The sequence below is a fragment of the Humulus lupulus genome, chromosome 4, assembly GCF_963169125.1.
Source record: "Humulus lupulus chromosome 4, drHumLupu1.1, whole genome shotgun sequence".
In the NCBI taxonomy this organism is placed as follows: domain Eukaryota; kingdom Viridiplantae; phylum Streptophyta; class Magnoliopsida; order Rosales; family Cannabaceae; genus Humulus; species Humulus lupulus.
The window spans coordinates 113,153,152-113,179,869 of NC_084796.1; the positions used below are offsets into that span (position 1 = coordinate 113,153,152).

The following is a 26,718-nucleotide window of genomic DNA, read 5'->3' on the forward strand; positions in this document are numbered from 1 at the left end:
TCATTAAGCCTTTGGTTACCTCGAGCTAAAGAGGTAGGACCTGGTAACAGCAACTCCGGGCACGTGGCATCCACGTGGCTGGTATAATTATGTCCTTTCTCAGCTCGCTAATAGCCCGTAGATATTTAGGGCGTACACATTGCAAATTATTACATCTCTATCCTTTGTCTTTTACAAATATTTGGACATATAATGAGAGTCCACTGTACAATTTCTATGATGATGGCATTTATCTTCATGACAACACTCTTCTGCTATTGATTCATGTATAATGGAATGACAATAATTAAGCTATAGCCAGGAACAACAGTACTGTTGCCAAAGTTTGTGATGAAATTGGATTCAAGCCGAATTGGGTAGATGTGGATATGAATCAGGAAGGGGCATCATACATTCACCACATTCACCACCACTGAAGTAAACTTTCATAGGAAATGCCCAACCTTGGTCGAATGTGAAAGCTTTCCTGTCCTTTTGCAGAATCAGCTATGTCTCAACATGTCCATTAGGTCTGGCTTCCATCAGTAGATCAGTATAATATTTTATGCCATAAAACATGCCAGTATCATCTGCATATCCAAGTGAAAAATCACATCTAGTTATATGTACCTGTGTTCTATATCAGTTGCTTGATGCTAAACTCGTGTAATCATGCCACATCACTTAAAAATTCAGATAATTGAATTTTTTTTTTATAAAACTAGTAAGTTGCTTTCAAAAAATTTAATTACCTGACAAGAATATCGTGGTTGAACATAGTTTTTGGCACTAAAATTAGAAAGGGGCTTAATTGAATTCTATTTATATGCAGAAATGAGTGTAAGACCTTTGTTCTTCCAAAACTTTGCATCTAGCAAAATATTACTTTATTTTTCCTAGACTTACTTGAGTGTCTGTACTGATTTTGTGGCGTATAAACAAAGCTGTAGGCTTTGGTGAGGTTGTGAATATTTGGATGCTGAACAACAAGTGTCAAGTGAGGGTAATTCTTCAAGTAGCTGAAATTGGTTATTGTAATCTTGACTTTCCAGTACTCTTTATAGCTGGTCTTCACATGCCAATGAACCAGAATGGGGCACATTTGGTCTGTGCATCGAACCATTGGTAGAGTCTCTTTCAACTCTCTTCTTTCTGATGTCACCGCGCTTGATGAAGTCTTTGGATCATTTCTGCATCACAATCCTAATTCTAAAAGTTAGATACCACCCTTCACCAAAAATGAATCAAAGTCTATTAACCTTCTAGAAACATGCCGATAGATATGTATATTCGATTTAAACTTCACTGGTTTGAGTAAGTTTCTAGCTGCCATGATTAGGACTTTGGCCTTCTTTGGAGCATACAATAGTTATGTGAAAATGATGCACAGATATCAAGTGTTGGAGGCAGTGTTAAACATGAGAATCGAAAGGGCTGCTGCCACTTACGCAACGCAGTTGTCAGGATCCTGGCATCCACAGGCACAAGATGGACAAGGCGTGATTGAAGGGTTGTAAAAAGATGACATGGAGACACAGCAGAGTGGATTCTTAGATACCGGAAATGGTGAATAAGAGCATGTTATGGCCCATGTCACTGAGAATGGAAAACACAGAATCAAATATAAGAAAAATAAACCGAAAATGTATCTGCTATATCCATCTTAAGCAGAAAATGCATGGTTAATATTCTGTTTTGTGTATTAGCTATTGGAATTGTTTTGTACCAACACCAGCAAAAGCGTTACAAAAGAAGAACTATAGATGATTTCTCTTGTAATTGGTATAGGATTCTTTAGTGAACCACTATCATAATTCAGAAGCAGCTTTTAACATGTTCCAAAATATAATATTTGACTAAAAAAAATTAACCATTCTTTATAGTCTCAAAGTTCTTAAAGAAAATTTCAAGGAAAGAAAGCCATGGACTCATGGGATTCTGCTCAAACTTTGTAGGACAGTTAAACTTACTCATTGCTCGAGTTCTTCGACGACCATCAGATGAGAAGAAAACTGAGGGTGAAACAATGGTTGCAGGACCACATGTATAGCCTGGTCCAGGACCAAGCAACACAAATTTCTCTGGTAGTTTTATTGTCTTGTTTGAAGTGCCTGAAAGGCCAACACTGAGCTGAAAGGATGAGACTGCAGCTGTGACAGTCAAAATCCCGTGATCCGTAAGGGGAAAGACCGGGTAAGCTGTGCAATCCCACACCGCCTGGGGAAGGTCAAGTGTAATGATTCTAAGACTGTGTAGGTATGGGACTACACAGTTGAAGAGGGCTTAAATGGATTGATGGGTACTACCTATATCAGGAAGGTGCATCTTCTTTTCGGTAGCCCATCACTTGAGAACTCCATGGTTAAGCGTGCTTGGTCTGGAGTAATCTAGGGATGGGTGACCTCCTGGGAAGTTTTCCCAGGAAGTGTGCGAGTGAGGACAAAGCACGCTGGAAAGACTTGTCTTGGTTTGTAGGGCCAGTCGTCATTCCAGAAAGCAGCCATAGTGATGTGGGGCGTCACAGCAGCTGAAGGGTCTTGTCCCCAAGACTTAAGGACACCGACTTTGCAACAATCAGAAAATATTTGGTCCTTTGGGACACCAGGGAGAAGGTCAATTATTGTGGGGTTCCTCTTGCAGCAATGTGGAATGTCTCCTTTGAATTTGGAGCATTCTCCTTGGTCTGTGGCTTGAGCTCCCACCATTGACCATATGACTTCTTTCTTAGCCCATGTCCAGCCTAAGGTCCATCTAGGACTCATTATGTTCCTGTACATTTGGGAGTTTTCAATTCTCGCCACTGCCTGAGCATTGACCATTATGTTAGAAAAATCACTGGTTAAAAATGCTACCAAGTATTAAAACTAAACTCTGTTCTAGTACCATTTTAGCTATTAGAAAGTATGCATTAATTGGTTTTTGTTCTTTTTTTAGTCTCTTAATTCTAACCTAAAGTAGCTACTGCTTATCTTGTTTATAGATTTGTATAAGAAAAAGCTCTTGTAGATTTTAAGTCATAAGGCTCTCTTTCTTTTCCAATGTTCTATTTCACTCTCTTATGTCAATATTTTTTAACAATTGATGTTACATTAAAAAAAAATTAAAATAAAATGAAAGGGAGTATGTATGACTAGTAAAGGAAATGAAGTTGAATAAGTTGATATATAACACTTACCACATACCCATCTGGGGTCCAAGAGACAACATCCCATTTGATATTTATGCTCCCAAATGGATCAAAGGTATCATAAGCCACTATAAAATGAGGTAGAAAATTAGTTCTAGTTAAACAAATTTAGATAAAGTTAAACTAATTAAAGATGATGTCAAGAATAGTGGATTTTGTTACGGTCCAATTTGAAGTCACAACAGTTTAGACACTCACTCGTAGAATGGTTAAAGTCTTAGTGATGCATACATGAGAAAAAGCTCACCTACATAAGAAAATATCAAAGCCGCTGAGAAAATTGTGTACTGAAATGATCTGCTTAACTCCATATCCTAGTTCCTTAACGACAAGCTCAAACTACACAAGTATAAAGGTCGATATTTATAGCAACAGTTTAAGAAGCTCAAACCTGATAAGATGAGTTATTTTTTACCAATTTGGTTCATCATATCACTCTTGTAGGTATCTTAAATAGTTTACTCCATACTGCATATTCTTGGTATTTCATGCAACGAATAATATTAATAAAAGGGTATTAAACTTTGATTTCACTTGTTATATTGTCACGTGATGTGATATGCTATATATAGATGTATGTATTGACTTAGTTTCTTTGTTCATGTACAGATCCCTCAAAAGGGTATTAAACAATTTTTTTTACTGGCCATATCCATTGTAACTTGTAATAAGTTATACTATTATGACCTATAATCGCATATACAAGTTCAAAATTTCATGAGCTATAGTTGATTCTGCAGGCCGGAAAATTGGAGAAGTTTCAGAAATCATCAATGACCCAATCAATTTGGGTTGATATATAATATATGTGTATATATAGCGGATATACTCAAATATGTCAAACTGATTAACCTGTAACATGTCCGGCCAAGGCTGAAAATGATAGATCATGGATCTTACAAGGACATGAATCAATATATGCTAGCTAAAGATTATATGTATGAAAATTGTGTTAATTGTTATAGATTATAACAATAGTATTAAATGTTTTCTTCGTTCGACATAGCTAATCCTACGTACTTAGCTGATGCAATGAATTTTACATGTTCATTCTTTATTATCAATTTAGTAATAACATGGTACAGTTCTTGCTAATTAGTACATTTTATGTTAAAAAGTCGTCTCATTACTATTTTGACTTGTAAATTATGAACATGAAATGTATTATGTACTTCTCTATAGTCAACAAAATATGACGAAGGCATTGAATACCTGTAGTAGGATCCCAGAAGTGGACTTTAAGGAAATAAAAAGAACAGTATAAAAATTGAAAACTTTTAACAAGAAAGGTAGTGTAGATTGTTAAAATCTAATAGGACTCCTCAAAGCTTTGTAGCTTCAGCTGTCAAAAGTCATTACCATATCTAGAATGCTCTAGAGTTCTAGAATATACTAGGAAGAACATAAAATATTCTACAAAGCTCTTGAAGAAACTTAGAACTAATTACACAACATATAGAGAGTTCTAGAATCATTTAGAAAAAGGTAAAAAGTAATTAAATAAATTATAAAGTTAGAAAATTCTAGAAAGATTTGGATGTTTCCTTTATAGCCTGTAAATACAAATGTAATGTGTGTCCAAGAGAGTAGCAAAGTGAGTGTCCCAAAAGTGCGAGTCTAAGTAAATATTATATAAGTGTGTCTAAAAAGAGTGTGAGAGAAATTATTAAGTGAGTGCTCCAAAACAAAGTGTGTAAGTGTTTAATGTGTGTTGTGGTCAAATATTGTATTCAAGTCTTGGTGTAATTACTTTTGTAATAATAAAGTAATTACGTTTTCACGTGTTGTGGTGTACAACAATTGGTATCAGAGCTAAGGTTGTGAGATCTTTTGAAACTCTGAATATGCTCTATCGTTGCAGTTCTGACTGAACTTCCACATCAGAAAAGATTACTTGAGATTGTCATTGAGAGAGCTTTCTTAGAGTTGTTTGTTAAGTTTCTTTGAGAGATCGTGTGTGCTTTAGTACTACAAAGTTTGTTGTCAAAATCAAGCTTGCTTGGAAAAGATAGAATTTTTGCCAAGCCACGATGGGTGACCTTCAAGTGGTCGGTGGAATTAAGAAACTTAATTGTCAAAATTACAACACGTGGTCGTTGCATATGGAGGCATATCTCCAAGGCCAAGACTTATGGGAGATCGTTAAAGGCAACGAGGTCACACAACCAGAAGATGCGGTTGCTCTAAAGAAATGAAAGATTGAAGCTGGAAAAGCATTGTTTGCTATTTGGACCACAGTCGAAGATGAAATGTTGGAGCACATCAGGGAATCGAAGACACCGAAGGAAGCATGGGATACTTTCACATCATTATTCACAAAGAAGAATGATGTGAGATTACAACTTCTAAAGAACGAGCTTCTCTCTATCACACAACACGACATGACAATAAGCCAATACTTTACCAGGATAAAATCTCTTTGTCGCGAAATCTCTGCATTAGACTCTACTGCTAGTATCAGACTCCAGAATTAGAAGAATTATTATTCATGGATTAAAAGCTGAATATAGAAGTTTCATTGCCGCAATACAAGGTTGGCCAAGCCAACCTTCTCTTACTGAATTAGAAAATTTGCTAGCTGACCAAGAAGCGTTGGCTAAGCAATTATCTGGAGTCTCGATAAAGAGTGACGAAGAAGCACTCTTTAGTAGTAATAAGAAAGGTCGACCCCGACCAAGTTCTAGCAAAGGTTCTAGAAGATATGATGACAAAAATGGACATCATGGAAGCTCCCAAACAGGGGGAGCTCAAAAGAAATACAACGGGGGTGTCCAATTTAAGAGTAACAATAGATATGATGGTAAATGTTATTCTCAAAATTTGAAAATGATGATGTGGCAATAGAAATGGCAAGTGGCATGGAGTAGTTGGGTGATCTGGCTTAGCAGCAGCCCAGTGCATCAGTGAAGAGTTTGGACTGCTTGAGAGGTGGCATGTCCAAGCCAAGTGCACCCGAGGAGAGTACTTGGGCTAGGGTGTGCCCGGTCGGACTTTGGTACGAGGAGCACTCCAAAGGTATGGTCGGACTTTGGTCCGAGGAGTACTCCGAGGTGGAGTGGTCGGACCTTGGTCCGAGGAGAGCCCAAGGGTGGTGGTCGGACTTTGGTCCGAGGAGCAGTCCAAGAGGTATGGTCAGACTTTGGTCCGAGGAGTACTCTGAGGTGGAGTGGTCGGACCTTGGTCTGAGGAGAGCCCAAGGGTGGTGGTCGGACTTTGGTCCGAGGAGCAGTCCAAGGGGTGTGGTCGGACTTTGGTCCGAGGAGAGCCCAAGGGTGGTGGTCGGATCTTGGTCCGAAGAAAGGAGAGTGCCATGTTAGAGGAGAGATATGGCATGCTAGAGGAGAGTGCCATGTTAGACGAGAAACATGGCATGCTAGAGGAGAGTGCCATGTTAGAGGAGAGATATGGCATGCTAGAGGAGAGTGCCATGTTAGGCGAGAGGAGTGCATGTCCTACCAGCATGCACATGTCCTACCACCATGCACATGTCCGACCAGCAAGTGCATGTCCTACCAGCAAGTGTATGTCCTACCAGCACTTGCATATGTCCAGCATGCATGTGTCCGACAAGCACTTGCATGAGTGGTCAGTAGGAGATATGGGTCGACCAGATAGAGGAGGACTAAGTCAAGATTCCCAGAAACGACTTCAACAAGAACCGGTCTTGGCACGCGCTTCCCACGAATTGGGGGTTTTGTTACATTTTGAATGTTTTTTGTAGTTTAAATATAATAAGAATAATAAAATATCCCGATTCTAGGGGATATTAGATGTATGATCCTAAGCCTATAAATACATGGCTCATGAGATCAGAAGGGGTTTTTTTCCTCTTCTTGGGAAAGACTTTTGGGAAATTTTGGGTCTGAGTTTTCTAGAGAGAGAAAGTACTGGTATCATAACGAATCCTTGTATTCTTGTAATCTGTACTGAAGAAACTCAGTTGGCTCAGTTCATCTGATCTTGAGTACAGATCTATAATCACAACTCTAAGTGGATTAGGCTATTACCAACATATTGGGGCTGAACCACTATAAAAATTGCGTGTGTTATTTACTTTCTGTTCAAAAACTGTCTGTGTCGTTTTATTTCTCTTGAATGTTTGTCGTTTTTGACGTTCTCACGTCGTTGGCCAAAAACGCGGTCAACAGTAAATGCTACAACTGCGGGAAGAAGGGCCACATTGCTAAAAATTGTTGGTCCAAGAAGAAAATGGCAGAGGGCAATGTAGTCACGTCAAACACAGGACGAGCAAGCGATGAAGAATGGGACGCTGAAGCATCTTTCGTTGTGGAGGAAGGAGAATTAGCTCTGGCTATTACTGTTCCGGACCAATCGACTACAATAATGATTGGATAATTGACTCTGGCTGCTCAAATCATATGACAGAGGACAAAGAGAAGTTGCAAAGCATGACCGAGTACAAAGGTGGTCGCGTGGTAGTGACAGCCAACAACTCAAGATTACCGATTGCCCATATCGGTAAAACAAAAATAATGCCACGATTCAGTACACATGAAGTATCACTCTAGGATGTCTACCATGTACCTGGAATGAAGAAAAACTTACGATCAGTAGCGCAACTTACGACATCAGGACACCATGTCGTATTCGGTCCTCATGATGTCAAGATATATCAAGACCTTAAGATTTCTGGAACACCAATGAGGAAAGGGCGACGTTTAGAGTCTGTCTATGTAATGTTAGCAGAGTCTGCTTATTTAGACAAGACTCAAAAGAACGAAACAACAGATTTGTGGCATGCAAGGCTAGGACATGTCAGCTATCATAAACTCAAGGTGATGATGAATAAATCTATGCTGAAGGGTCTTCCTCAACTCGAAGTTAGAACATAGACTGTATGTGCTGGCTGCCAATTCGGTAAGGCACATCAATTACCGTATGAAGACTCAAAGTTCAAAACCAAAGCACCGTTGGAGCTAGTCCATTCTGACGTATTCGGGCGAGTCAAGCAACCATCGATCAGCGACATGTAGTACATGGTTACATTCATTGACGACTTCTCATGGTATGTATGGGTGTTCTTTATAAAAGAAAAGTCTGAAACTTTTTCAAAATTTAAAGAATTCAAAGAAATAGTCGAAAGAGAAGTTGGCAAGAAAATTCAATGTCTGCGAACAGACAATGGCGGTGAATATACATCAGGTGAATTTTCTTAGTACCTACGAGAGTGTCACATATGCCATCAATTCACATGTGCCAATACACCACAACAGAGTGGAGTAGCTGAGAGGAAGAATTGACACCTTGTAGAGACATGTTGAAGCATGCTACATGTGAAGAATGTTCCAGGAAGATTTTGGGCAGAAGGTATGAAGACAGCAGCTCATGTGATCAATAGACTTCCCCAAGAAAAGTTAGGATTCATTTCACCCTTTGAGAAACTGTGGGGTTGTAAACCTGCAGTAAGTCACTTTCGAGTGTTTGGCTGTGTATGCTACGTGTTCGTGCCAAGTTATCTATGTAGCAAATTTGACAAGAAGGCAATTCGATGTATCTTTGTGGGATACGATAGCCAAAGGAAAGGGTGGAAGTGCTGCGATCCTAATACTGAAAAATGTTATACGTCAAGGAATGTGGTATTTGATGAAGCCTCATCATGGTGGTCACCACAAAAGGAAGAGTTTTCAGATTCTAAAGAAATAGAAGATAATTTGCAAAAGAAGACGGGGGAGCAAATTGTTGAGCTACATTCGACTCCAGAAATTGATGAAGAAAAACAAAGTGAGGATGACAACGAAGAGGCAACACAAAGTCCCTGGCAAATAGGAGTGCATCAAAGAGTAGCAGACGATGCAAGTGATATTCAACCTGAAGAAGTAAGCCCACAACCTTGGAGATCAACAAGGGCACGGAAGCTAAATCCTAAGTATGTCAATGCTGCTGTAGTCGAAGAAGAAAAGTTCAGAGAACCAGATACATATGAAGAAGCGTCCCAGAATATCAAGTGGATAGAAGCTATGAAAGAAGAGATAAGTGCACTAGAGAAGAATCAAACTTGGGAGATGGTGCCAAAGCCAAAAGAAGTAAAACCCATTTCTTGCAAATGGGTATACAAGGTAAAAACTCATCCTGATGGATCGATTGAGAGATATAAAGCCCAATTAGTAGCTCGTGGATTCTCTCAACAGTATGGGCTAGACTATGATGAGAAGTTCAGCCCAGTTGCCAAGATTACAATAGTGCGAGTCCTGCTAGCCCTTGCAGCATGTAAAGACTGGAGACTATGGCAGATGGATGTGAAGAACGCCTTTCTACATGGAGAACTAGATTGAGAAATATACATGGTCCAACCAAGAGGATTTGAGGATAAAGTTCATCTTGAGTATGTTTGTAAACTGAAAAAGGCGCTCTATGGATTGAAGCAGGCTCCAAGAGCATGGTATGGCAAGATTGCTGAGTTCTTAGTGGAGAGTGGATATGTCATGGCACATGCAGATTCAAGCTTATTTGTTAAAGTAAAGGAAGCAAATATTGCAGTTGTTTTGGTATATGTTGATGACCTCATCATCACTGGCAATGATGAAGCAGAAATTTGCCAAACAAAGGAGAACCTGTCAGTTCCCTTTCAAATGAAGGAACTTGGAGAATTGAAACATTTCCTTGGATTAGAAGTTGATCGAACTAAGAAAGGTTTATTTCTCTGTCAACAAAAGTACGTAAGAGATTTGTTGCAAAGGTTTGGAATGCTCGAGTGCAAGCCCATCTCAACACCTATGGAAGCTAATGCCAAGTTATGCGCGTATGAAGGGAATGACTTGCAAGATGGGGCAATGTACTGACAGCTGGTTGGTAGTCTAATATATCTAACATTGACTCAACCAGATATCTCGTATGCAGTTGGTGTAGCAAGTCAATATATGCAACACCCAAAGAAACCTCATTTGGAAGCAGTGCGACGAATGCTGAGGTATGTCAAAGAGACCATTAACTATGGTCTCTTATATAAGAAAGGGGATGAGGTTAAGATAGTTGGATACTGTGATGCTGATTATGTTGGAGATGATGATACCCGATGATCAACTACTGGGTATGTATTCAAGCTTGGATCTGGAGCTATATCTTGGTGTAGCAAAAAGCAACCAACGATGTCCTTGTCAACCACTGAAGCAGAATATAGAGCAGCAGCAATGGCAGCTCAGGAAAGTATGTGTTTGATGCAACTAATGAATGATCTACACCAATCTATAGACAATGCAATGCCGCTTTATTGTGATAATTAGTCTGCTATTCGCTTAGCAGAAAATCCAGTATTTCATGCAAGGACAAATCACGTGGAAGTGCATTATCATTTTCTGAGAGAAAAAGTGCTTCAAGAAGAAATAGAGATGAGACAAATCAACACAGATGATCAAGTTGCTGACATATTCACCAAAGGACTAAGCACAATCAAGTTTTCGAAATTCAGAACTCAACTAAACCTCGTCAAACGAGAAGAAGCTTAGAGATTCGGTAATGAGGAGGAGTGTTAAAAGTCATTACCGTATCTAGAATGCTCTAGAGTTCTAGAATGTTCTAGAATATACTAGGAAGAACATAGAACATTCTAGAAAGCTTTTGAAGAAACTTACAACTAATTAGACAACATATAGAGAGTTCTAGAATCATTTAGAATAATGTGGATAGTAATTAAATAAATTATAAAGTTAGAAAATTCTAGAAAGATTTGGATGTTTCCTTTGTAGCCTATAAATACAAATGTAATGTGTGTCCAAGGGAGTAGCAAAGTGAGTGTCCCAAAAGTGTGAGTCTAAGTAAATATTATATAAGTGTGTCTAAAAAGAGTGTGAGAGAAATTATTAAGTGAGTACTCCAAAACAAAGTGTGTAAGTGTTTAATGTGTATTGTGGTCAAATATTGCATCCAAGTTTTGGTGTAATTACTTTTGTAATAATAAAGTAATTACGTTTTCACGTATTGTGGTGTTCAACACCAGCTTGTTTTTATTCTTTTCGATCGTTTCTCTCATTTAAGCATCTATTTTGCCAAGTAGCATTTGTCTCCATTTGGACCTTAACTCTAAAATTTTGTCATATATACTATCATGTCATTTTCAACTTATACCAAATTGGCATTCTCTTATGTCACTCACACCATAAGCGTCCTAAACTGTATATTTTAGAGAAGCTTGCCAAGATGTGATTAACATTAATTAATGAAAAGCAATATTAGTGAATCAAATCCTTTTCTTCACTATACAACTTGATCAATTGAGCTAGCTGGGAGCGAAATTTAGAAATAGAAATATAAACAACATAAATATTATAATATATATAGACTCTGTGGACACATATCTTTACACTAATTTTATATTATTAAATGCACATTGACCCAATGGCTAAAAGTAAAGCATATATTAATAACAACGGATATTTGCGGCAAAAATATTCAATATTTATCGAATGTAACTTTGAAATACCTAAAATTTTCTTTTGACAGGAAAAATACTCAAAATTGTTAAAATGTAGTATTTAAATACCAAATTTTTTTTATTGGCAGCAAAAATACCTAAAGTTGCTAAAATGTTGTACATTTATTACCAAATAGTTAAAAAGATTAATATAAATGTATTTTAAGTTAGAATAATTATTAAAATTATATAAAAATATACAACAATAACCTAAATTAATTCTAAAATTTTACAAAATAGTTTATTTAATGAAAAAAATATTTTTAAATGAAAATAGTTAAAAGAAAAATTAATAACTAAAAAACTATTAAAAGAGAAAACAAATTATTAAAAAACGTCAATATAATAAAAAATTATTTATTTATTATGTTTATTAAATAAAACTATTTTTTTTAATTTTAGAATTAATTTAGGCTATTTGTTATATTTTTGTATAATTTTAATGACTTATTATGACTTTAAATACATTTGTATTAATTTTGTTTAACTATTTAAGTAGTAAATGTGTAACATTTTAACAATTTTGAATATTTTTTTCCAAAAAAAATTAGATATTTAAATGCTACATTTTAGCAATTTTTGATATTTTTCTCATTTTTTTTTTGTATTTAAATGTTATATTCAGTAAATATTAAGCGTTTTTGGCATAAATAACCCTAATCACAATATTTAAATGAAAAGGTTATAAATAGAGTTTCATATAAATTTAGAGTAAAACATTTATAATTACGACTAAATTTTTTGTTTCCAGCGTTTGGTTAGGATTGATACATATATCATATGTAACGTATATTTTTTAAACAATAATCGTATATTTTTCAATTGCATTAGACTAGAATTAATTGGAAATCTAGAATTGAGGCGTTGCATGGTAATACTCTGTTATTGGAGTTTTGAAAAGGCTGTTTCAGTATTTGGAGATTCAGAACTGTATTGCAAAGTCTAAACATATATATTATAAATAATTTTGTTGGTTGCTTCACTAGTCATATTTCTAGGAATTTAAAACCACAAGGGCACTATATATTTTTCTTACTACGAAATTTTTTTCACTTAGAGAAAAATATTGGCGGACTTTGGTAAAATTTTTATTTTTTTTAATTTTAAACATAAAAATAAATTTCTTTTATCATTGTTACTTTATTTTAAAATAATAAAAATGTGTTTGATAATTATTTTTGTTTTTTATTTTTGAAAACAAAAAATAAATTTGGTAACTTTTATTTTATTTTTTGTTTTAAAAAAATTAAAAATAAAAAGATGTTTGATAATTCATGTTTTTATTTTTTAAACTAAAACTTAAATATATTTTTATGACTATTATTATTATTTTAAAATAAATATAAGATAATTATGTACGCTGTATAATAATATAATTAAATATATCCCAAATTTGTTAAAGTCAATTATTTAAAAATTTAAAAGGTTTAGATTTTAAAAAGACTATAGGAAGTTATTTTAACAAATATGCTATTCTAAAGTTGACCTTTTTTGGCCTCTAGTTCTATGAGACAACCCCTTTAAAATTAGTATCCGAAGTACTCCGACGACCTCTCCAACTGAGTTCAGGAGACGAAAATAGGAACAAAGTTTCAACCATATGAATTTATATTGTGAAAAATGAATGAATACAATACATTTATGTTCTAGTTGATGATGAATGACACATTTCTTTGATCAGGTGGAAACGATAGGCAATGGATAAAAAAAACTCTTTTTCTTTTTTCAATCTACAACTTTGTTGATGCCACTTTGATGACGTTTGAGTACTATACCGTGATAATGAACAGATAAAGTTCCAGGACGAAAGCCATAGCCAACTATAAGAGAAAGATCCACTTTGTCATAATGCATGTTCTTTGTCATCACAATATGTACTAAGTTATATGAAATAATAATTGATTGAGTTGTACCATTATAAATATATATGTATAAATAAGATTGCTGTGTGAATGCCTTGAAAGATAAAATAGAGTTAAATAAACCAAACATATACTTGATATGGAAATATGAAACCCCTTTATGAAAACCCTATCGTGTAAAGAAGAAATGTGAGCAAGAAAATTTAGACTTTTTTATTATTCAGGAGAAAAATGGTCAAGGCCAAAAAATTTCTTGGTTCAAATCCATTGGAGTGTGAGTTGAGTGTTGTTTTATTTGAGATTCATGCATATTCCTGGATTGGGTTTAGACATTTTGATGTTTATTATGACTAATAAGCAATCTATATGTACCCTTGTAGTCTAGATTTCATCTGATATTATCATGATCTTATATGTCTCAGCAACTATTTCGTATTCAAACATTTGACTTAATTTTAAATGTCATTTAAACATTCACACAAAACATATTGATTGCTTTAAAATCTCATTTAAACATACATAAATATTCCCATATGATAATAAATATTTGAAAAAACCTTTCTTTTTAAGCTCCAAAATATCTACCAAGCTGCAAAGTCCAATAATAACTAAGAGCCAATACCTATTGGAAAAAAAAATACCAGAGGCCACTCTAGTATAACAACTAGGCTGTAGCAAAAAACACGATACTGCCTTGACAGAGCAAACTAATAAAAGGACAGCCACAGAAAAAGTTCTACAATACTAAAGCTCAAAACAAAGTGCAACAAAACAACACCAGTAAAAAAACACACAAACGAAAGTGCATAAACATACAAACAAGTTCTCTAATAGTACGGAATATCATCAACTAAGACAAAGACAGAACATAACTAGAGACACGAGAACACCAACTAATAAATACTATATATATTCAACCCAATGTTGCAACACTGTATCTCCACTCTATACAAAAAAAAAAGATTAATAATGTTGCAACAGATGACCATTTATTTGGGATAGAGAAAAAGAGAAATTAAGATTGTTCTTGTTGACGCGGTTCTTCGCCAACAGGTAATTAAAAAAAATAAGAGAATGTGATTAGTGCTAAGTAATGAACCGCAACAGATGAATGATCTTAAAATAAAATGGAGATACGAATACTTTTTTAGGTGGTTCAAAGGTTAAAATCCTTCTACTCCACCAGCCAATATTATTGCTATATTTCTGGTATTCTTTCCAGGGCATTTCTTTACACAATAGAATCCAACCCTTTGCAACTCCCAGGGTCTCCATATTTATAGGAGAGGGCACCTGGGGGTTGGGAAGGAGGGTAATCCCGTGACCTTCTTACCCATCATGTCACTTCTGTGACATTCATGATTAATTCCTAAAACCTGACAAATGAAGTGTGGTCTAATCAATAGGTAAGGAGGATAATGGGCCACACGGTCCAACCCAGTCGTGGGTGCCTGAACACGGACGTTTATGCTGCGTGTCCGAGAATTCAAGGATATATCAGACACGTGATGCCTGATATATGCACATTTACATTGCGTTGTTGACTTTATATAAAGGGTCATAGCTTCCAACTCAAGCTCGTACCTCGAACTGGATGTCTTCTTAGTCTGCGGTGTCCATACTCCTGATTCGACTCCTTAGTAATCTTAGTAAGCCTTTGGTTACCTCGAGCTAAAGGAAGGGAGCTAGCGACAGCAGCTCCGAGCACGTGACTTCCATGTGCTTGATATAATTATGCCACACCTCAGCTCGCTAATAGCCCGTGGAGAATTAGGGCGTACATTTGCCCCCCAAGCCCCTGCTCGTGGCACACGACGCCACCTGGGGCCACAGTGGGGGCTTTTAGGCTTCCTTGTGGACTCTTCACATTCCGCCCATTACGCAGGCACCGAATACGTGGAGCACCATGGTTGGTGACGGTACGTCTTCCGAGAACCGCATTAAATGGCCTAGTCTATACTCGGCCGTCGTTTCGCCTTTCGAGTAGAGAGCCTCGTATCCTACATCAAGGCAATCCAACGACCCTCCTCACTTGGCCTCTTACGTATAAAAGGGGGTGTCCACCTTACGCACGAGGCACCCGTTCATTTGAAAATTTTCTTATTTCCCCATCTTCTTCTTCCTTCTCAGTCTCAAAAAACCCTCTTTTTCTTCCAGTTACTGTTCCCAGCGTTCCAGAAGTTCAGGCGCGAGAGCTCCTTTGAGGCTTTGGCACCAGCTATTTCGACAAGGCTCCAACCCAGACGACCCTTTCATCCTCCCCGCAGCAAAACACTCTGTAAGTTCTCTGCTTATGCATGCTTTAAATTTCCTCTTCACTGTTGCTTAGGTAAATTGTTTCTGTAGCCGCATGCAACATTCTGTTGGATTTTGTGGGTATGATAGGCATAGGTTTTTATTTTAGGGCATCGATCGTAGAAAAAACCATTTAGGAGCATGACTCATAGGGTACGCTTTCTTGGGAAATTTTTTGGGTAGGATTTTTGGTATGCCTGTTTGAAATATCCAGCCTTTTGGGTGCAAAACCGGATAACTTAGGGGACACGCCCTTCGGGTAACTTTCCTTCGGTGAGATACTCGAGGATGGGAGTCATCCAGGTTGGTCCGGCGTCGATCATCTCAACCTCCGCCCTGACTTCTATGATTGGTTTCTCCAAGAACTCCACCGGTACTAATCCCAAAGTCTCCGTCTCCCTGGAGGTAGCGAGCTTGGCGAGGGCGTCTGCGTTGGCATTCTGCTCCCGAGGTATCTGTTCGATTGAGCCCTGTTCGAATGCGGACAACTTGACTTTTACCTTGGCCAAGTAAGTAGACATCTTGGTTCCCCGCGCTTGATATTCACCTAGCACCTGGTTTACCACGAGCTGGGAATCGCTGAAGCACTGAACGGAGCTGGCCTTCAGCTCCTGGGCAACCCTTAGCCTGGCCAGCAAAGCTTCGTATTCGGCCTCATTGTTGGATGCCTTGAATTTGAATCTCAGCGCCGAATGGAATCTATGCCCCTCTGGGGATATCAAAATGATTCCAGCCCCGGAGCCGTTCTCATTAGATGATCCATCCACGAAGATCTTCCATGACGCCTGGGCCGAGGTGACCTGGGGTGAATCTTCCACAGGGTCTCTTTGGAATCCTGTGCATTCTGCCACAAAATCAGCCAAGGCCTGGCTTTTTATTGCAGTTCGCGGAGTGTACAAAATCTCGAACTGGCTAAGCTTAATAGCCCACTTCAACAGGCGTCCCGATGCTTCAGGTTTTTGCAAAACCTGCCTTAAAGGTTGATCGGTCATGACGTGTATTGAGTGGGACTGGAAATACGGCCTGAGCTTTCGGGAGGCCGTGATGAGACAGAATGCCATCTTCTCCATCAACGGGTATCGGGACTCAGCCCCGAGAAGTCTCTTGCTGATGTAATAGACTGGTTTTTGAACCCGGTCTTCTTCTCGGACCAATATGGCACTAGCTGCATCTTTTGTGACAGCTAGGTAAAGGAAAAGAGGCTCTCCTGCCGTTGGTTTGGACAATACGGGCGGCTCGGCCAGATGTGCCTTCAGGTCGAGGAAGGCACGCTCGCACTCCTCTGTCCACTCAAACTTCTTATTCCCCCGAAGCAGGTTGTAGAATGGCAGGCACTTGTCAGTGGATTTAGAAATAAACCGATTAAGGGCCGCCACCCTTCTTGTCAGGCCCTGAACGTCCTTTCGTGATCATGGTGAGGGCAGCTCCAGTAGCGACCTGATCTTATCGGGGTTCGCCTCGATTCCTCTAGTGTTGACAATGAAACCCAGGAATTTTCCAGATGCGACCCTGAAAGTGCACTTTTGCGGGTTAAGCCCCATGCCGTATTCTCTTAGTCTCATGAAGCATTCCTCCAGGTCGAAAACATGATTATCGGCAGTTTTCGACTTGACCAGCATGTCATCAACGTACACTTCCATGTTCTTCCCGATCTGGTTGGCAAACATCCTGTTCACCAATCTCTGGTATGTAGCACCGACGTTCTTCAGTCCGAACGGCATGACCTTGTAACAATAGACGTTAGTTGGGGTCATGAAGCTAGTGTGCTCCTGGTCCGCTGGGTTCATGGCGATCTGATTATAGCCCGAGTACGCGTCCATAAAGGACATGAGCTCGTGCCTCGCCGTGGCATCTACCAATTGGTCGATCCTCGGCCTTGGTGTAGGCTTTGTTCAGATCGGAGAAGTCGATGCAGGTCCGCCATTTCCCATTGGGCTTCGGGACCAACACGGGATTGGCGACCCAGACCAGGAACTTGGCTGGGCGGATAAAGCCGCATTTTTTAAGCCGGGCTACTTCCTCTTCTAGGGCTTCAGCTCGAGTTATTCCCAGGCGCCTCTATTTATAGGACTTCGCAGGCACGCTCTTATCCAAATGGAGGGTGTGGATGATGATGCTTGGACTGATTCCCACCATGTCCTCATGTGACCATGCAAACACATCCAGGTTCTCCTGCAGGAACTTGATCAGCTCTGCCTTCCTCTTGCCACAGAGGTTTTTCCCGAGCTTAACCAACCGTGAGGGATTCTGTGGATCGATATTTACTTCCTCGAGCTCTTCGATAGCTTGGAGCTCGGACTTATCCTCGCCTATTCAGGGGTCAATATCCTCACTTAGGATGATATTTTCCCCTTCAGCACTCTGAGGTTTTTCAATCTCAGGATTAGGCAAAGGTTCCTGAGATTCCTCTTCTCCACCTTAGACGGTCATTGTTAACTATCCGGGTTTTAATTTTCCCTTCATGGAAATGTTGTAGCATTCCCTGGCAGCAAGTTGATCACCGCGGACCATGCATATCCCCGTGGAAGAGGGGAATTTCAGTTCGAGGTGGCGGATGGAGGTGATGGCTTCAAAAGCTATAAGTGTAGGTCAACCCAGAATGGCATTGTATGCGACGGGACAGTCGATGACCACGAACTCGAGGAGTTTTGAGACTGTCTGAGGTCCCTCTCCTAAGGTGATCACCAGCTCGATCGTCCCTATAGCCGCCGATCCTTCTCCAGAAAAACCATAAAGCATCATGGACGTTGCTTTCAGCTCGGTGACAAACAAACCCATCTTCTCTAGCGTGGATCAGAATAGAAGGTTTACCGAGCTCCCATTATCGACCAGCACTCTCCTAACCCTCCGATTAGCGAGCTGCACTGCTACGAACAGAGGGTCGTTATGAGGGAACTGAACGTGGCTGGCATCTTCCTCAGTAAAAATGATTGGTTGCCTCTCCAATCGCTGCTGCTTCGGCAATGCTGCTCGGGCACGAACTCCACTCCATTGTGAGCCTTAAGTTCGTTGACGTACCTCTTTTGGGCACCTCTGCTCGTGCCAGCAAAATGAGGACCTCCAGAGATTGTGGAGATCTCTTCTCCTATCACCGGAGGAGGGACGTCCTGATCTATCCGAGACCCGAGCTGATTGACCGGGACCTCCGAAGCTGGTTGGCTTGCGGGAACCCTGTTCTGTGCATACTGAGCCAAGGGGCCGGCTCGGATGAGAGTCTCGATCTCATCCTTCAAGTGTCTACAGTCATCGGTATTGTGGCCAACGTCGTTGTGGAAACGGCAAAACTTGGAGGGGTCTCGCTTCCCCTTCTGGTGCTTTAACGGCTCCGGCTTCTTCCAGGGGAGGCGAGCAGAGTTTGCTAGGAAGATGTTCTCCCTAGAGTGGGTGAACTCCGTATAAGTCGCGTAGACCGGCTTAAATTTTTCTACGGACTTATTCTTCTTTGGGCCGTGCTGGTTGCCCTCGCTGTTCCCCTTTCTCTTGCCTCCACCAAACTGGTTATTCTGTGTAACGTTCTGGGTCACTGTCACGACCTCCGTTCCCACTCCAGCGGGCTGCTCAGGGACCTGGCTGGTTCCTGCAGCTGAGGCTTGTGCCTCGTCCAAGTTGATCCACCCTTGGGCCCTATTCAGGAATTCGTTTACAGAGCTGACTCCCTTCCTTTGTATCTCATTCTAGAGTCCTCCTCCGATGAGGATTCCAGTCCTCAAAGCCATGAGCTTAAAGCTGTCATCGGCGTCTCTGGCCTGAGCAGGGACATTCGCAAATCTGCTCAGGTAAGCCTCAGAGGCTCGTCGGGTTGTTGCCTTACGTTTTCCTGGGTATCGGCTTTGATGCGGGCAGCCTGGGAAGCTCGGAATGCTCTCTTGAAGTCAGTAGAGAAAGTTTTCCACGAGCTGATTGACTGTGTTTTTACTCTATTTGAACCACTGTCTGCCCGGCCCAGTCAATGTGGAGGGAAATATTAAACATCTTAGCTCGGGGCCAATGTTGTGGTCCATCATCAGGGTATTGAACATACCCAGGTGATCTGACGGATCTCCGTCTCCGTTGAATTTGGACAGGTGCAGCATACGGAAACTGGGCGGGTATGCAGTTGCTGCTATCCTGGGAGCGAAGAGCTCAAGTTCGTCCCATGAATCATATTTGTCTTTTTCTTTCTCTGACAGGAGCTTCCTCATTAGCTCCTCCATCTGAGCCAGCCGCTCAAGGGTTTTTTCCTAATTTCGTTGGTTATTCCGGGGCTGTTCAACAGCTCCGGATCCATTGTACACGTTTGGCGGGTTATTGTCCCTCCTATCTTGAGATAGGTTATATGGGACATTCCCGCTGTTGCGTACCTCGGACAAGTCTTCCCTTGGGAGAGCACAACTGCCACTTCCTACTGGGTCTCCCCTTTGAGAGGTAAGACGATCTCGGAGGTCGCCCCTCGGTGTAGCTTGAGGACTTTGCGCCAAGCTTAGGCGTTGGCGCAGGTCTCCGCCAGAAAGGTCACTTCGGCGGCTTCTGATCCAATAGCTTCTGTTTGAGAAGCTTGGAGCCCGCCTCTGGGGATGAGGATCCGGGACTTCTCTGGCCGCCCTGCTACGATGGGAAGGTCCGGCGGAAGGTGGGTTTCTCCTACTGCTCCCATAAGCTGGAATATCTCAGATTGGCCGAGGAGGAGACAGATATCTTATCGGTGAAGGAGGATGTCTGACCGGGGATGCAATCCTGGTCCCGTCAGGGCGGATCAGGTTAGGTAGGTTCCGCTTGGCTCTGCCAACCTCTGGGTCCTGCGCTCGACGGTCTGAGCGAGGAACAGGACGGCTGGCCGGGATGGGCTGTCGCTGCGAGCCCTCTCCGGATCTCCTTCGAGAATTCCCTCGAGCTCTCCTGGGCGCACTCGAGGGTGGTAGTGAGCTGGGAGTTGAAGTTCGGACCGATCGGCTATACTGCTGCTCGGCCCTAGGTAGTTCTTCGAAGGTGGTCTCTCGGTGGTGCGATGAAGGAGTAGGGTTTGATATCGGAGGTCTGACCGACCGGCTAGGCCTGGACCAATTACCCAGGCGGGACTTATGAGTCTCGCCTTGCCTCTTTCCGACGTTAACGTCGGTTGTAAGAGGGGGTAGTCGGGCCAACACCTCCTTAATCTGCTGGTTAGCTTTCGCCAGCTCACTCTTCAGCTGAGCATTCTCCATTTCTACCGCCGTGTAGAAATCTGGGTTCAGATTAGGTGGCTGGGGTGCCAAACTTCCAGTGTCATCTTGGCCTATTGGCTATGGTGATACGAATACTTTTTTAGGTGGTTCAAAGGTTAAAATCCTTCTACTCCACCAGCCAATATTATTGCTATATTTCTGGTATTCTTTCCAGGGTATTTCTTTACACAATAGAATTCAACCCTTTGCAAATCCCAGGGTCTCCATATTTATAGGAGAGGGCACCTGGGGGTTAGCAAGGGGGGTCATCCCGTGACCTTCTTACCCATCATGTCACTTCTGTGACATTCATGATTAATTCCTAAAACTTGACAAATGAAGTGTGGTCTAATCAATAGGTAAGGGGGATAATGGGCCACATGGCCCAACCCAGTCGTGGGGTGCCTGAACACGCATGTTTATGCTGCGTGTCCGAGAATTCAGGGATATATCAGACATGTGATGTCTGATATATGCACGTTTACATTGCGTGGTTGACTTTATATAAAGGGTCATAGCTTCCAACTCAAGCTCATACCTCGAACTAGATGTCTTCGTAGTTTGCGGTGTCCATACTCCTGATTCGACTCCTTAGTAATCTTAGTAAGCCTTGGGTTACCACGAGCTAAAGGGGGGGGGGGGGGGGGAGCTAAAGACAGCAGCTCTGAGCACGTGACTTCCATGTGTTTGATATAATTATGCCACACCTCAGCTCGCTAATAGCCCGTGGAGAATTAGGGCGTACAGTTCTATATTGCCTTTGTCTAGCTCCTTGGACGTCTACCAAGGAGAAAGAGACCATATAACAACATACACAGATGTAGCATAGCATATATATGCATGATTGGGGAAATACCAAAGACAAATTTAACAAGTAGGTAAAGTGGTAATCAAATGAGTACAAATTGTTATCCTTACTAGGAATAATCTCAGTCGTTGCTTGAACAATGCTATGGTCCTCACTATAGCTTTCATAGCACCTTCCCCATCTCTGATCTTTGTAGACCTGGAAAAAAAGATATACAATGAAACAATATCCATTTGGAGGCTTCACAAAATCAGTAAAACATTGAATTTGACATGGTGTTGAACTATTACCGCAATACATGGAGCAAAGGCATAAGGAATTCGTGTTGCTCTGACTTCAAGGGCAGTTGCCTCTCCAATCTTCTTAATAAGCTTAGGAACTCTGATAGACACCAAACTATCTACAATAAGAAAATATGAATAGAAAAACTCAAAGACTTTCCATAAATAAAAAAGCAGACATTAACTTTTAGGGTTCTAAATATACTTGCCTAGTCACTCCAAGTCCAACGTTATGGGGAAAAATAGTGGCATTGTAGAGATTGTTGTGACCATGAATAACATCAATACCGTAAATCATAGGAATCCCAAGACGAGTAGATAAAGATTCCTTTGAATGGTATTCACCGCATCAAGCCAAGCCTCAAGAGAAGCTTTTGGAGCAGGTACACTCCTTCCACCACTCAGTACACTCCCTACAGAAAAAAAAACCCTGTCAACAACTTTTCTAAACAATAAATCCAATGCCCAAAAACCATTAATGAAGAATTGTCACAAATATGAAAAAAAAAAATGGCACTCTTAGAATGACTTAAAATACTGATTTTACAGATATATTTTCCCATACCAATGAAGTACTTCTGCATCACATCTGGGGTTGCCACACTGTGCCCTACCTAAACCATCTAGCCAATCTTCTCTTCCAATCTCATTTTATTCATAAGGTCTCTGATTCTTACACCCAATTTCTGTTTTGGGTTTTTTTATTTCGAGGTTGTTGTTGCTTCTGATGGGTAATGTAAATCTCCCAATAAAAATAAAACTAAGAAATGACATTTTGATTATATATCAAAGGAATCAAGACAGTCTTTCTTATGATTGTTTTAATATTTAATATAATAATAAGCATTTATGTTTCCAAATTTTATTTTTTAATAAATAAGAATGTATTAAATCGATTCTTTTTAATGAATAGATCCAATCACAACTTCAAATATGTAATTCAAAGGGATCAAATAGGTAACGATACTCTGAATCATAGAACTTTAATGAAATATATGATCAACCAACATTTCTCAAATTTGAAAAAGAGTTAGAAGAAATGGTTTGATCCTCTTATTTTTGTTTTTCGAACCGAAAGATCCATGAAGTGGGATCCTAATGCATATAGATACAAATGGTCCAATGGGAGCAAGAATTTACAAGAACATTTTGAACATTTCATTTCTGATTTACGATTTTCCTATTATAATAGGTTGCTCAAAAGGATCCACCATTCTTCCATCAAATATTCTGCTTTTGCCCGGATACCCAGGTTCAAATACCCATGGATTCGCTGTTTGCTTACTGGCTTCATATAATTAAGAAAAGACTAGTTTTCTTGAAGCCTCTTGTTCATATCTCTCATCAAATTCAAATAATTTATGGTTGGCTTAGTTCGACCAATAAAATGAAGTATCCAAGCTTCGTTAAGAAACAAAACAATTGGTAATATATCTAGGATTTCTACTTAGATGATCATATTTTATATTTTATTTGATTTCTAATTTCTAATATGAATAGAGGTGATTTCAAATTGAATGAAATAAATTGAAAAAAAAAGAAGTTGTAGCAAAAAGACATACTATTTGCCCATTTGTCCTATATAGGCAAATCCAAATTGGACTGAGTTGTAGTTAGGACATGAAAGCGTAAGAACTCAACGGAATCTCCCTCGAAGAAGACAAAGAAAGAGGGGGTAGATCTTGTTGATCTTTTAATAATCATAATATTTTATTTGTCTAAATGATAAATGTTTTTTTATGTTTTAAAAAATGTCATTTTCGTTTTTTATGATATTTTTAGAAAATTAACTGAAATTACTTGATTCAGAACATCTGTTCCCAACAATTTGTTTAATCAATATAAATTGTGACCCAGATTTAGCAAATATTTCGATTCCAGCGAATGATGATGCTATAGCTTCAATCCGATTAATTCTTAACAAATTAGTATTTGCGATTTCTGAGGGTCATTCTAGCTATATACGAAATTCTTCATTAATAATAAGATAAGAAAATTATTTTGGGAACTCCATAGAATATAGATTTATTGAACTTGTTACTATTCCTAAATCGAACAAAAGAGATAAAAATAACTAAGGCTTTGATATGATTAGTTGATATTAAAAATAGAAAATTCTTGTGGGCGGGTCGAAAAAGAGCTAGGAATACAAAAAATTCATTTTCAAACTAGAATGTTTTCTTCCTCTCATTCATTTTTTTGATACTTTGGTTTCTATTTTCTGCTTATTTATCTTATGGTTAGTGTTGAGTTAAATAGGATTCTATATTTAGTAGAATATAAATTTATTGATACATTCTATGGAATTTTAAATGGCATTATACACATATATAGGGAGATGATTTTATATTCTTATACAAATATCATTTTCTCGAGAACCAAACAAAAAATAAGCACTAAAAACAAGAGCTTACCATCATTGGAAATGACATGACCAACACTACTATTACTTGGAGAGGGCGATCCAATTGGCATGAGGAACAACTTCTTGCCATCACTTCTCCCTTCACCATCTTCAGAATCGTCACTATCATCGCCCAATTCCTTGAAAAGTCTGATGACCTCGTTGTCAGTCTCCAACGCGGCATCGTTGGTCCGAGAGCTAGGCTTGGAGAGTGGAAGAAATAACCATTATTGTGGTGCGTGAGAAAGACGAGAGAAAACGAGAGCGAAAGAGAAATGAAAAAATGATTTTAAAAAAATTCAAAGCAAAAAAATTATGTTTTCAAATTTCATAAATTTTAATTAAAATTTTATAAAATAAAAAGTAAAAATAGAGTTATCCAACATATTTTCCCAATTTTTTTTCATATTTTTAATTAATTAATAAAAAATTGATTAAAAAATAGTTACCGAATAGACTCATTATTAATCAATCATATGTTGATTTTTTTTTAAAAAAGTGACTATTGTATTAATACTAAAATAATTTATACATAAATAAATCAATATCAAACATCAATCTGTCATAATAATATAGGAGAAACATACACAAATTTTTCAACCAAAATGATAATACATTATGTATTATAAAATTACCAGACTTTATAAAAATAATTATAATTTTCAATATATGGATTTTTCATATTTAGAAAGCTTTGTATAGTAACGTTTTTTTTCAATATTATTAAATATATTTTATTTCACTTACCAAAAATAACAGTAGTAGAATTTAATTTAATATCTTGAAGTTTATACATGTTGAATCAATTAGATTGTTTTGAAAAAAAAAAGTAAAATAGAAAGAGAATTAAAGATGAAAATTTCTTATAAAAAAATATTAATTTATTATTAAATAATTAATTATAAAAGATATTAATATTTTCACTTTATAAATAAAATACATATGAATATTTAAATTATAAATTGAAATAAATATTATATATATATGGATGTCCATAATAATGGAGAATCACCATGTTACCCAAAATTAAATGTCAACATTAATTATTGATTGTATTTGTGATACTTACTTGATTTTCTTAGATCATATTTATTTGTATAAATAATGTTCAATCCACATTGAAATAATATACAAGTGTTCATTCTCTTTTTACATCTCTCTCTATTACTCAGTATATATTATTGAATTTAACATTATTTAATGCATACTTTGCGCTATTCATTTTTTCAATAATTTTATACTTATTTGTATTGTTTATATTAGAAATTGTAAAGTCCAATGTCTATGACATACTAAAATATATATTTTTTCATAATCTCAATTATATATATATATATTCATGTATTTTTTGACAATATTGAAAAAAAAATTATAATTGCTAAAGATTTGTGATATTTTAGCAAACATTCCCTGAAGTAAATATTTTATATTTGTCAATAATATTACATCCATGAATATAAATAAAGAATATTTAAAATATTTTATGATTGATGCAATTGGAGACTGATTTTTTTTAAGTCTCAAAAGAATTTTAAGAAAATTGCATCAAAATATGAAATAGTGATGAACATGATTGAAAAAAAATATATGAAGAGCACAAACTAATTCAGGTGTAACTACCATTGATATTGAATTGTATACATGTATTGAACAATAAAGAAGTTAACATGTACATCAATTTTGTTGTACATTTAAAAAAATATTTAAACGTCGTTCCCTGAAGCAAATACGATCTTTTCAATATTATTATATTGTATATGTACTATATATATTAGTCATTTTTTCATATATGCAATATTCCTTGCCATAAGCAAGTACGATATTTTCAATATTATTACTAGATGTGAATGATATTCAAATAATTATTAGTGATAAGAAAAATACATAGTCACTACTGTTAGAGTTGGTGCCCTAAAAGCATGTGAAAATATATTTTTATTATTGATTGATTTAAATAAAAGTACAATTTTATTATATTTGATTATTGAAATTATTGTAAGAATAACTTTTACATAAATATTAGAAAATTTCATATTCATTTATGAGAATATGATATTCTATGCGTATGAGAAAATTAAGCTCATATATAATGAACAAATTAATGGTTGCTAGTACGGTTTACTAAAGTAAGGAATCTTTAATTAATGGTTGCTAGTACGGTTTACTAAACATATAGTTGGATGCAAGTAATCTAGATTCGTATTACTGATGTGAATAGACATCTTGTTAAATGTATTTTATATCATTATGATTATATATGACAGGACCGATGTAAATTAATTTCTTTATAAACT

At 38.1% G+C, this 26,718-nt stretch overlaps 1 protein-coding gene and 1 pseudogene across 1 annotated transcript; both read right to left on the reverse strand.

The window, feature by feature from the left end:
- Positions 1-220: 220 nt before the first annotated feature.
- On the reverse strand, positions 221-8,177 carry LOC133832478 (COBRA-like protein 4; annotated as a pseudogene).
- Positions 8,178-19,425: 11,248 nt separating this feature from the next.
- On the reverse strand, positions 19,426-22,759 carry LOC133832480 (uncharacterized). The gene is made up of 5 exons (XM_062262817.1): positions 22,586-22,759; positions 22,230-22,433; positions 22,030-22,120; positions 21,677-21,937; positions 19,426-19,497 (listed from the first exon to the last, which is right to left on the reverse strand). The coding sequence occupies exons 2-5, from the start codon at positions 22,316-22,318 to the stop codon at positions 19,426-19,428; spliced, it is 513 nt and encodes a 170-aa protein (XP_062118801.1). The 5' UTR covers positions 22,319-22,433; positions 22,586-22,759.
- Between the last annotated feature and the right edge of the window lie 3,959 nt (positions 22,760-26,718).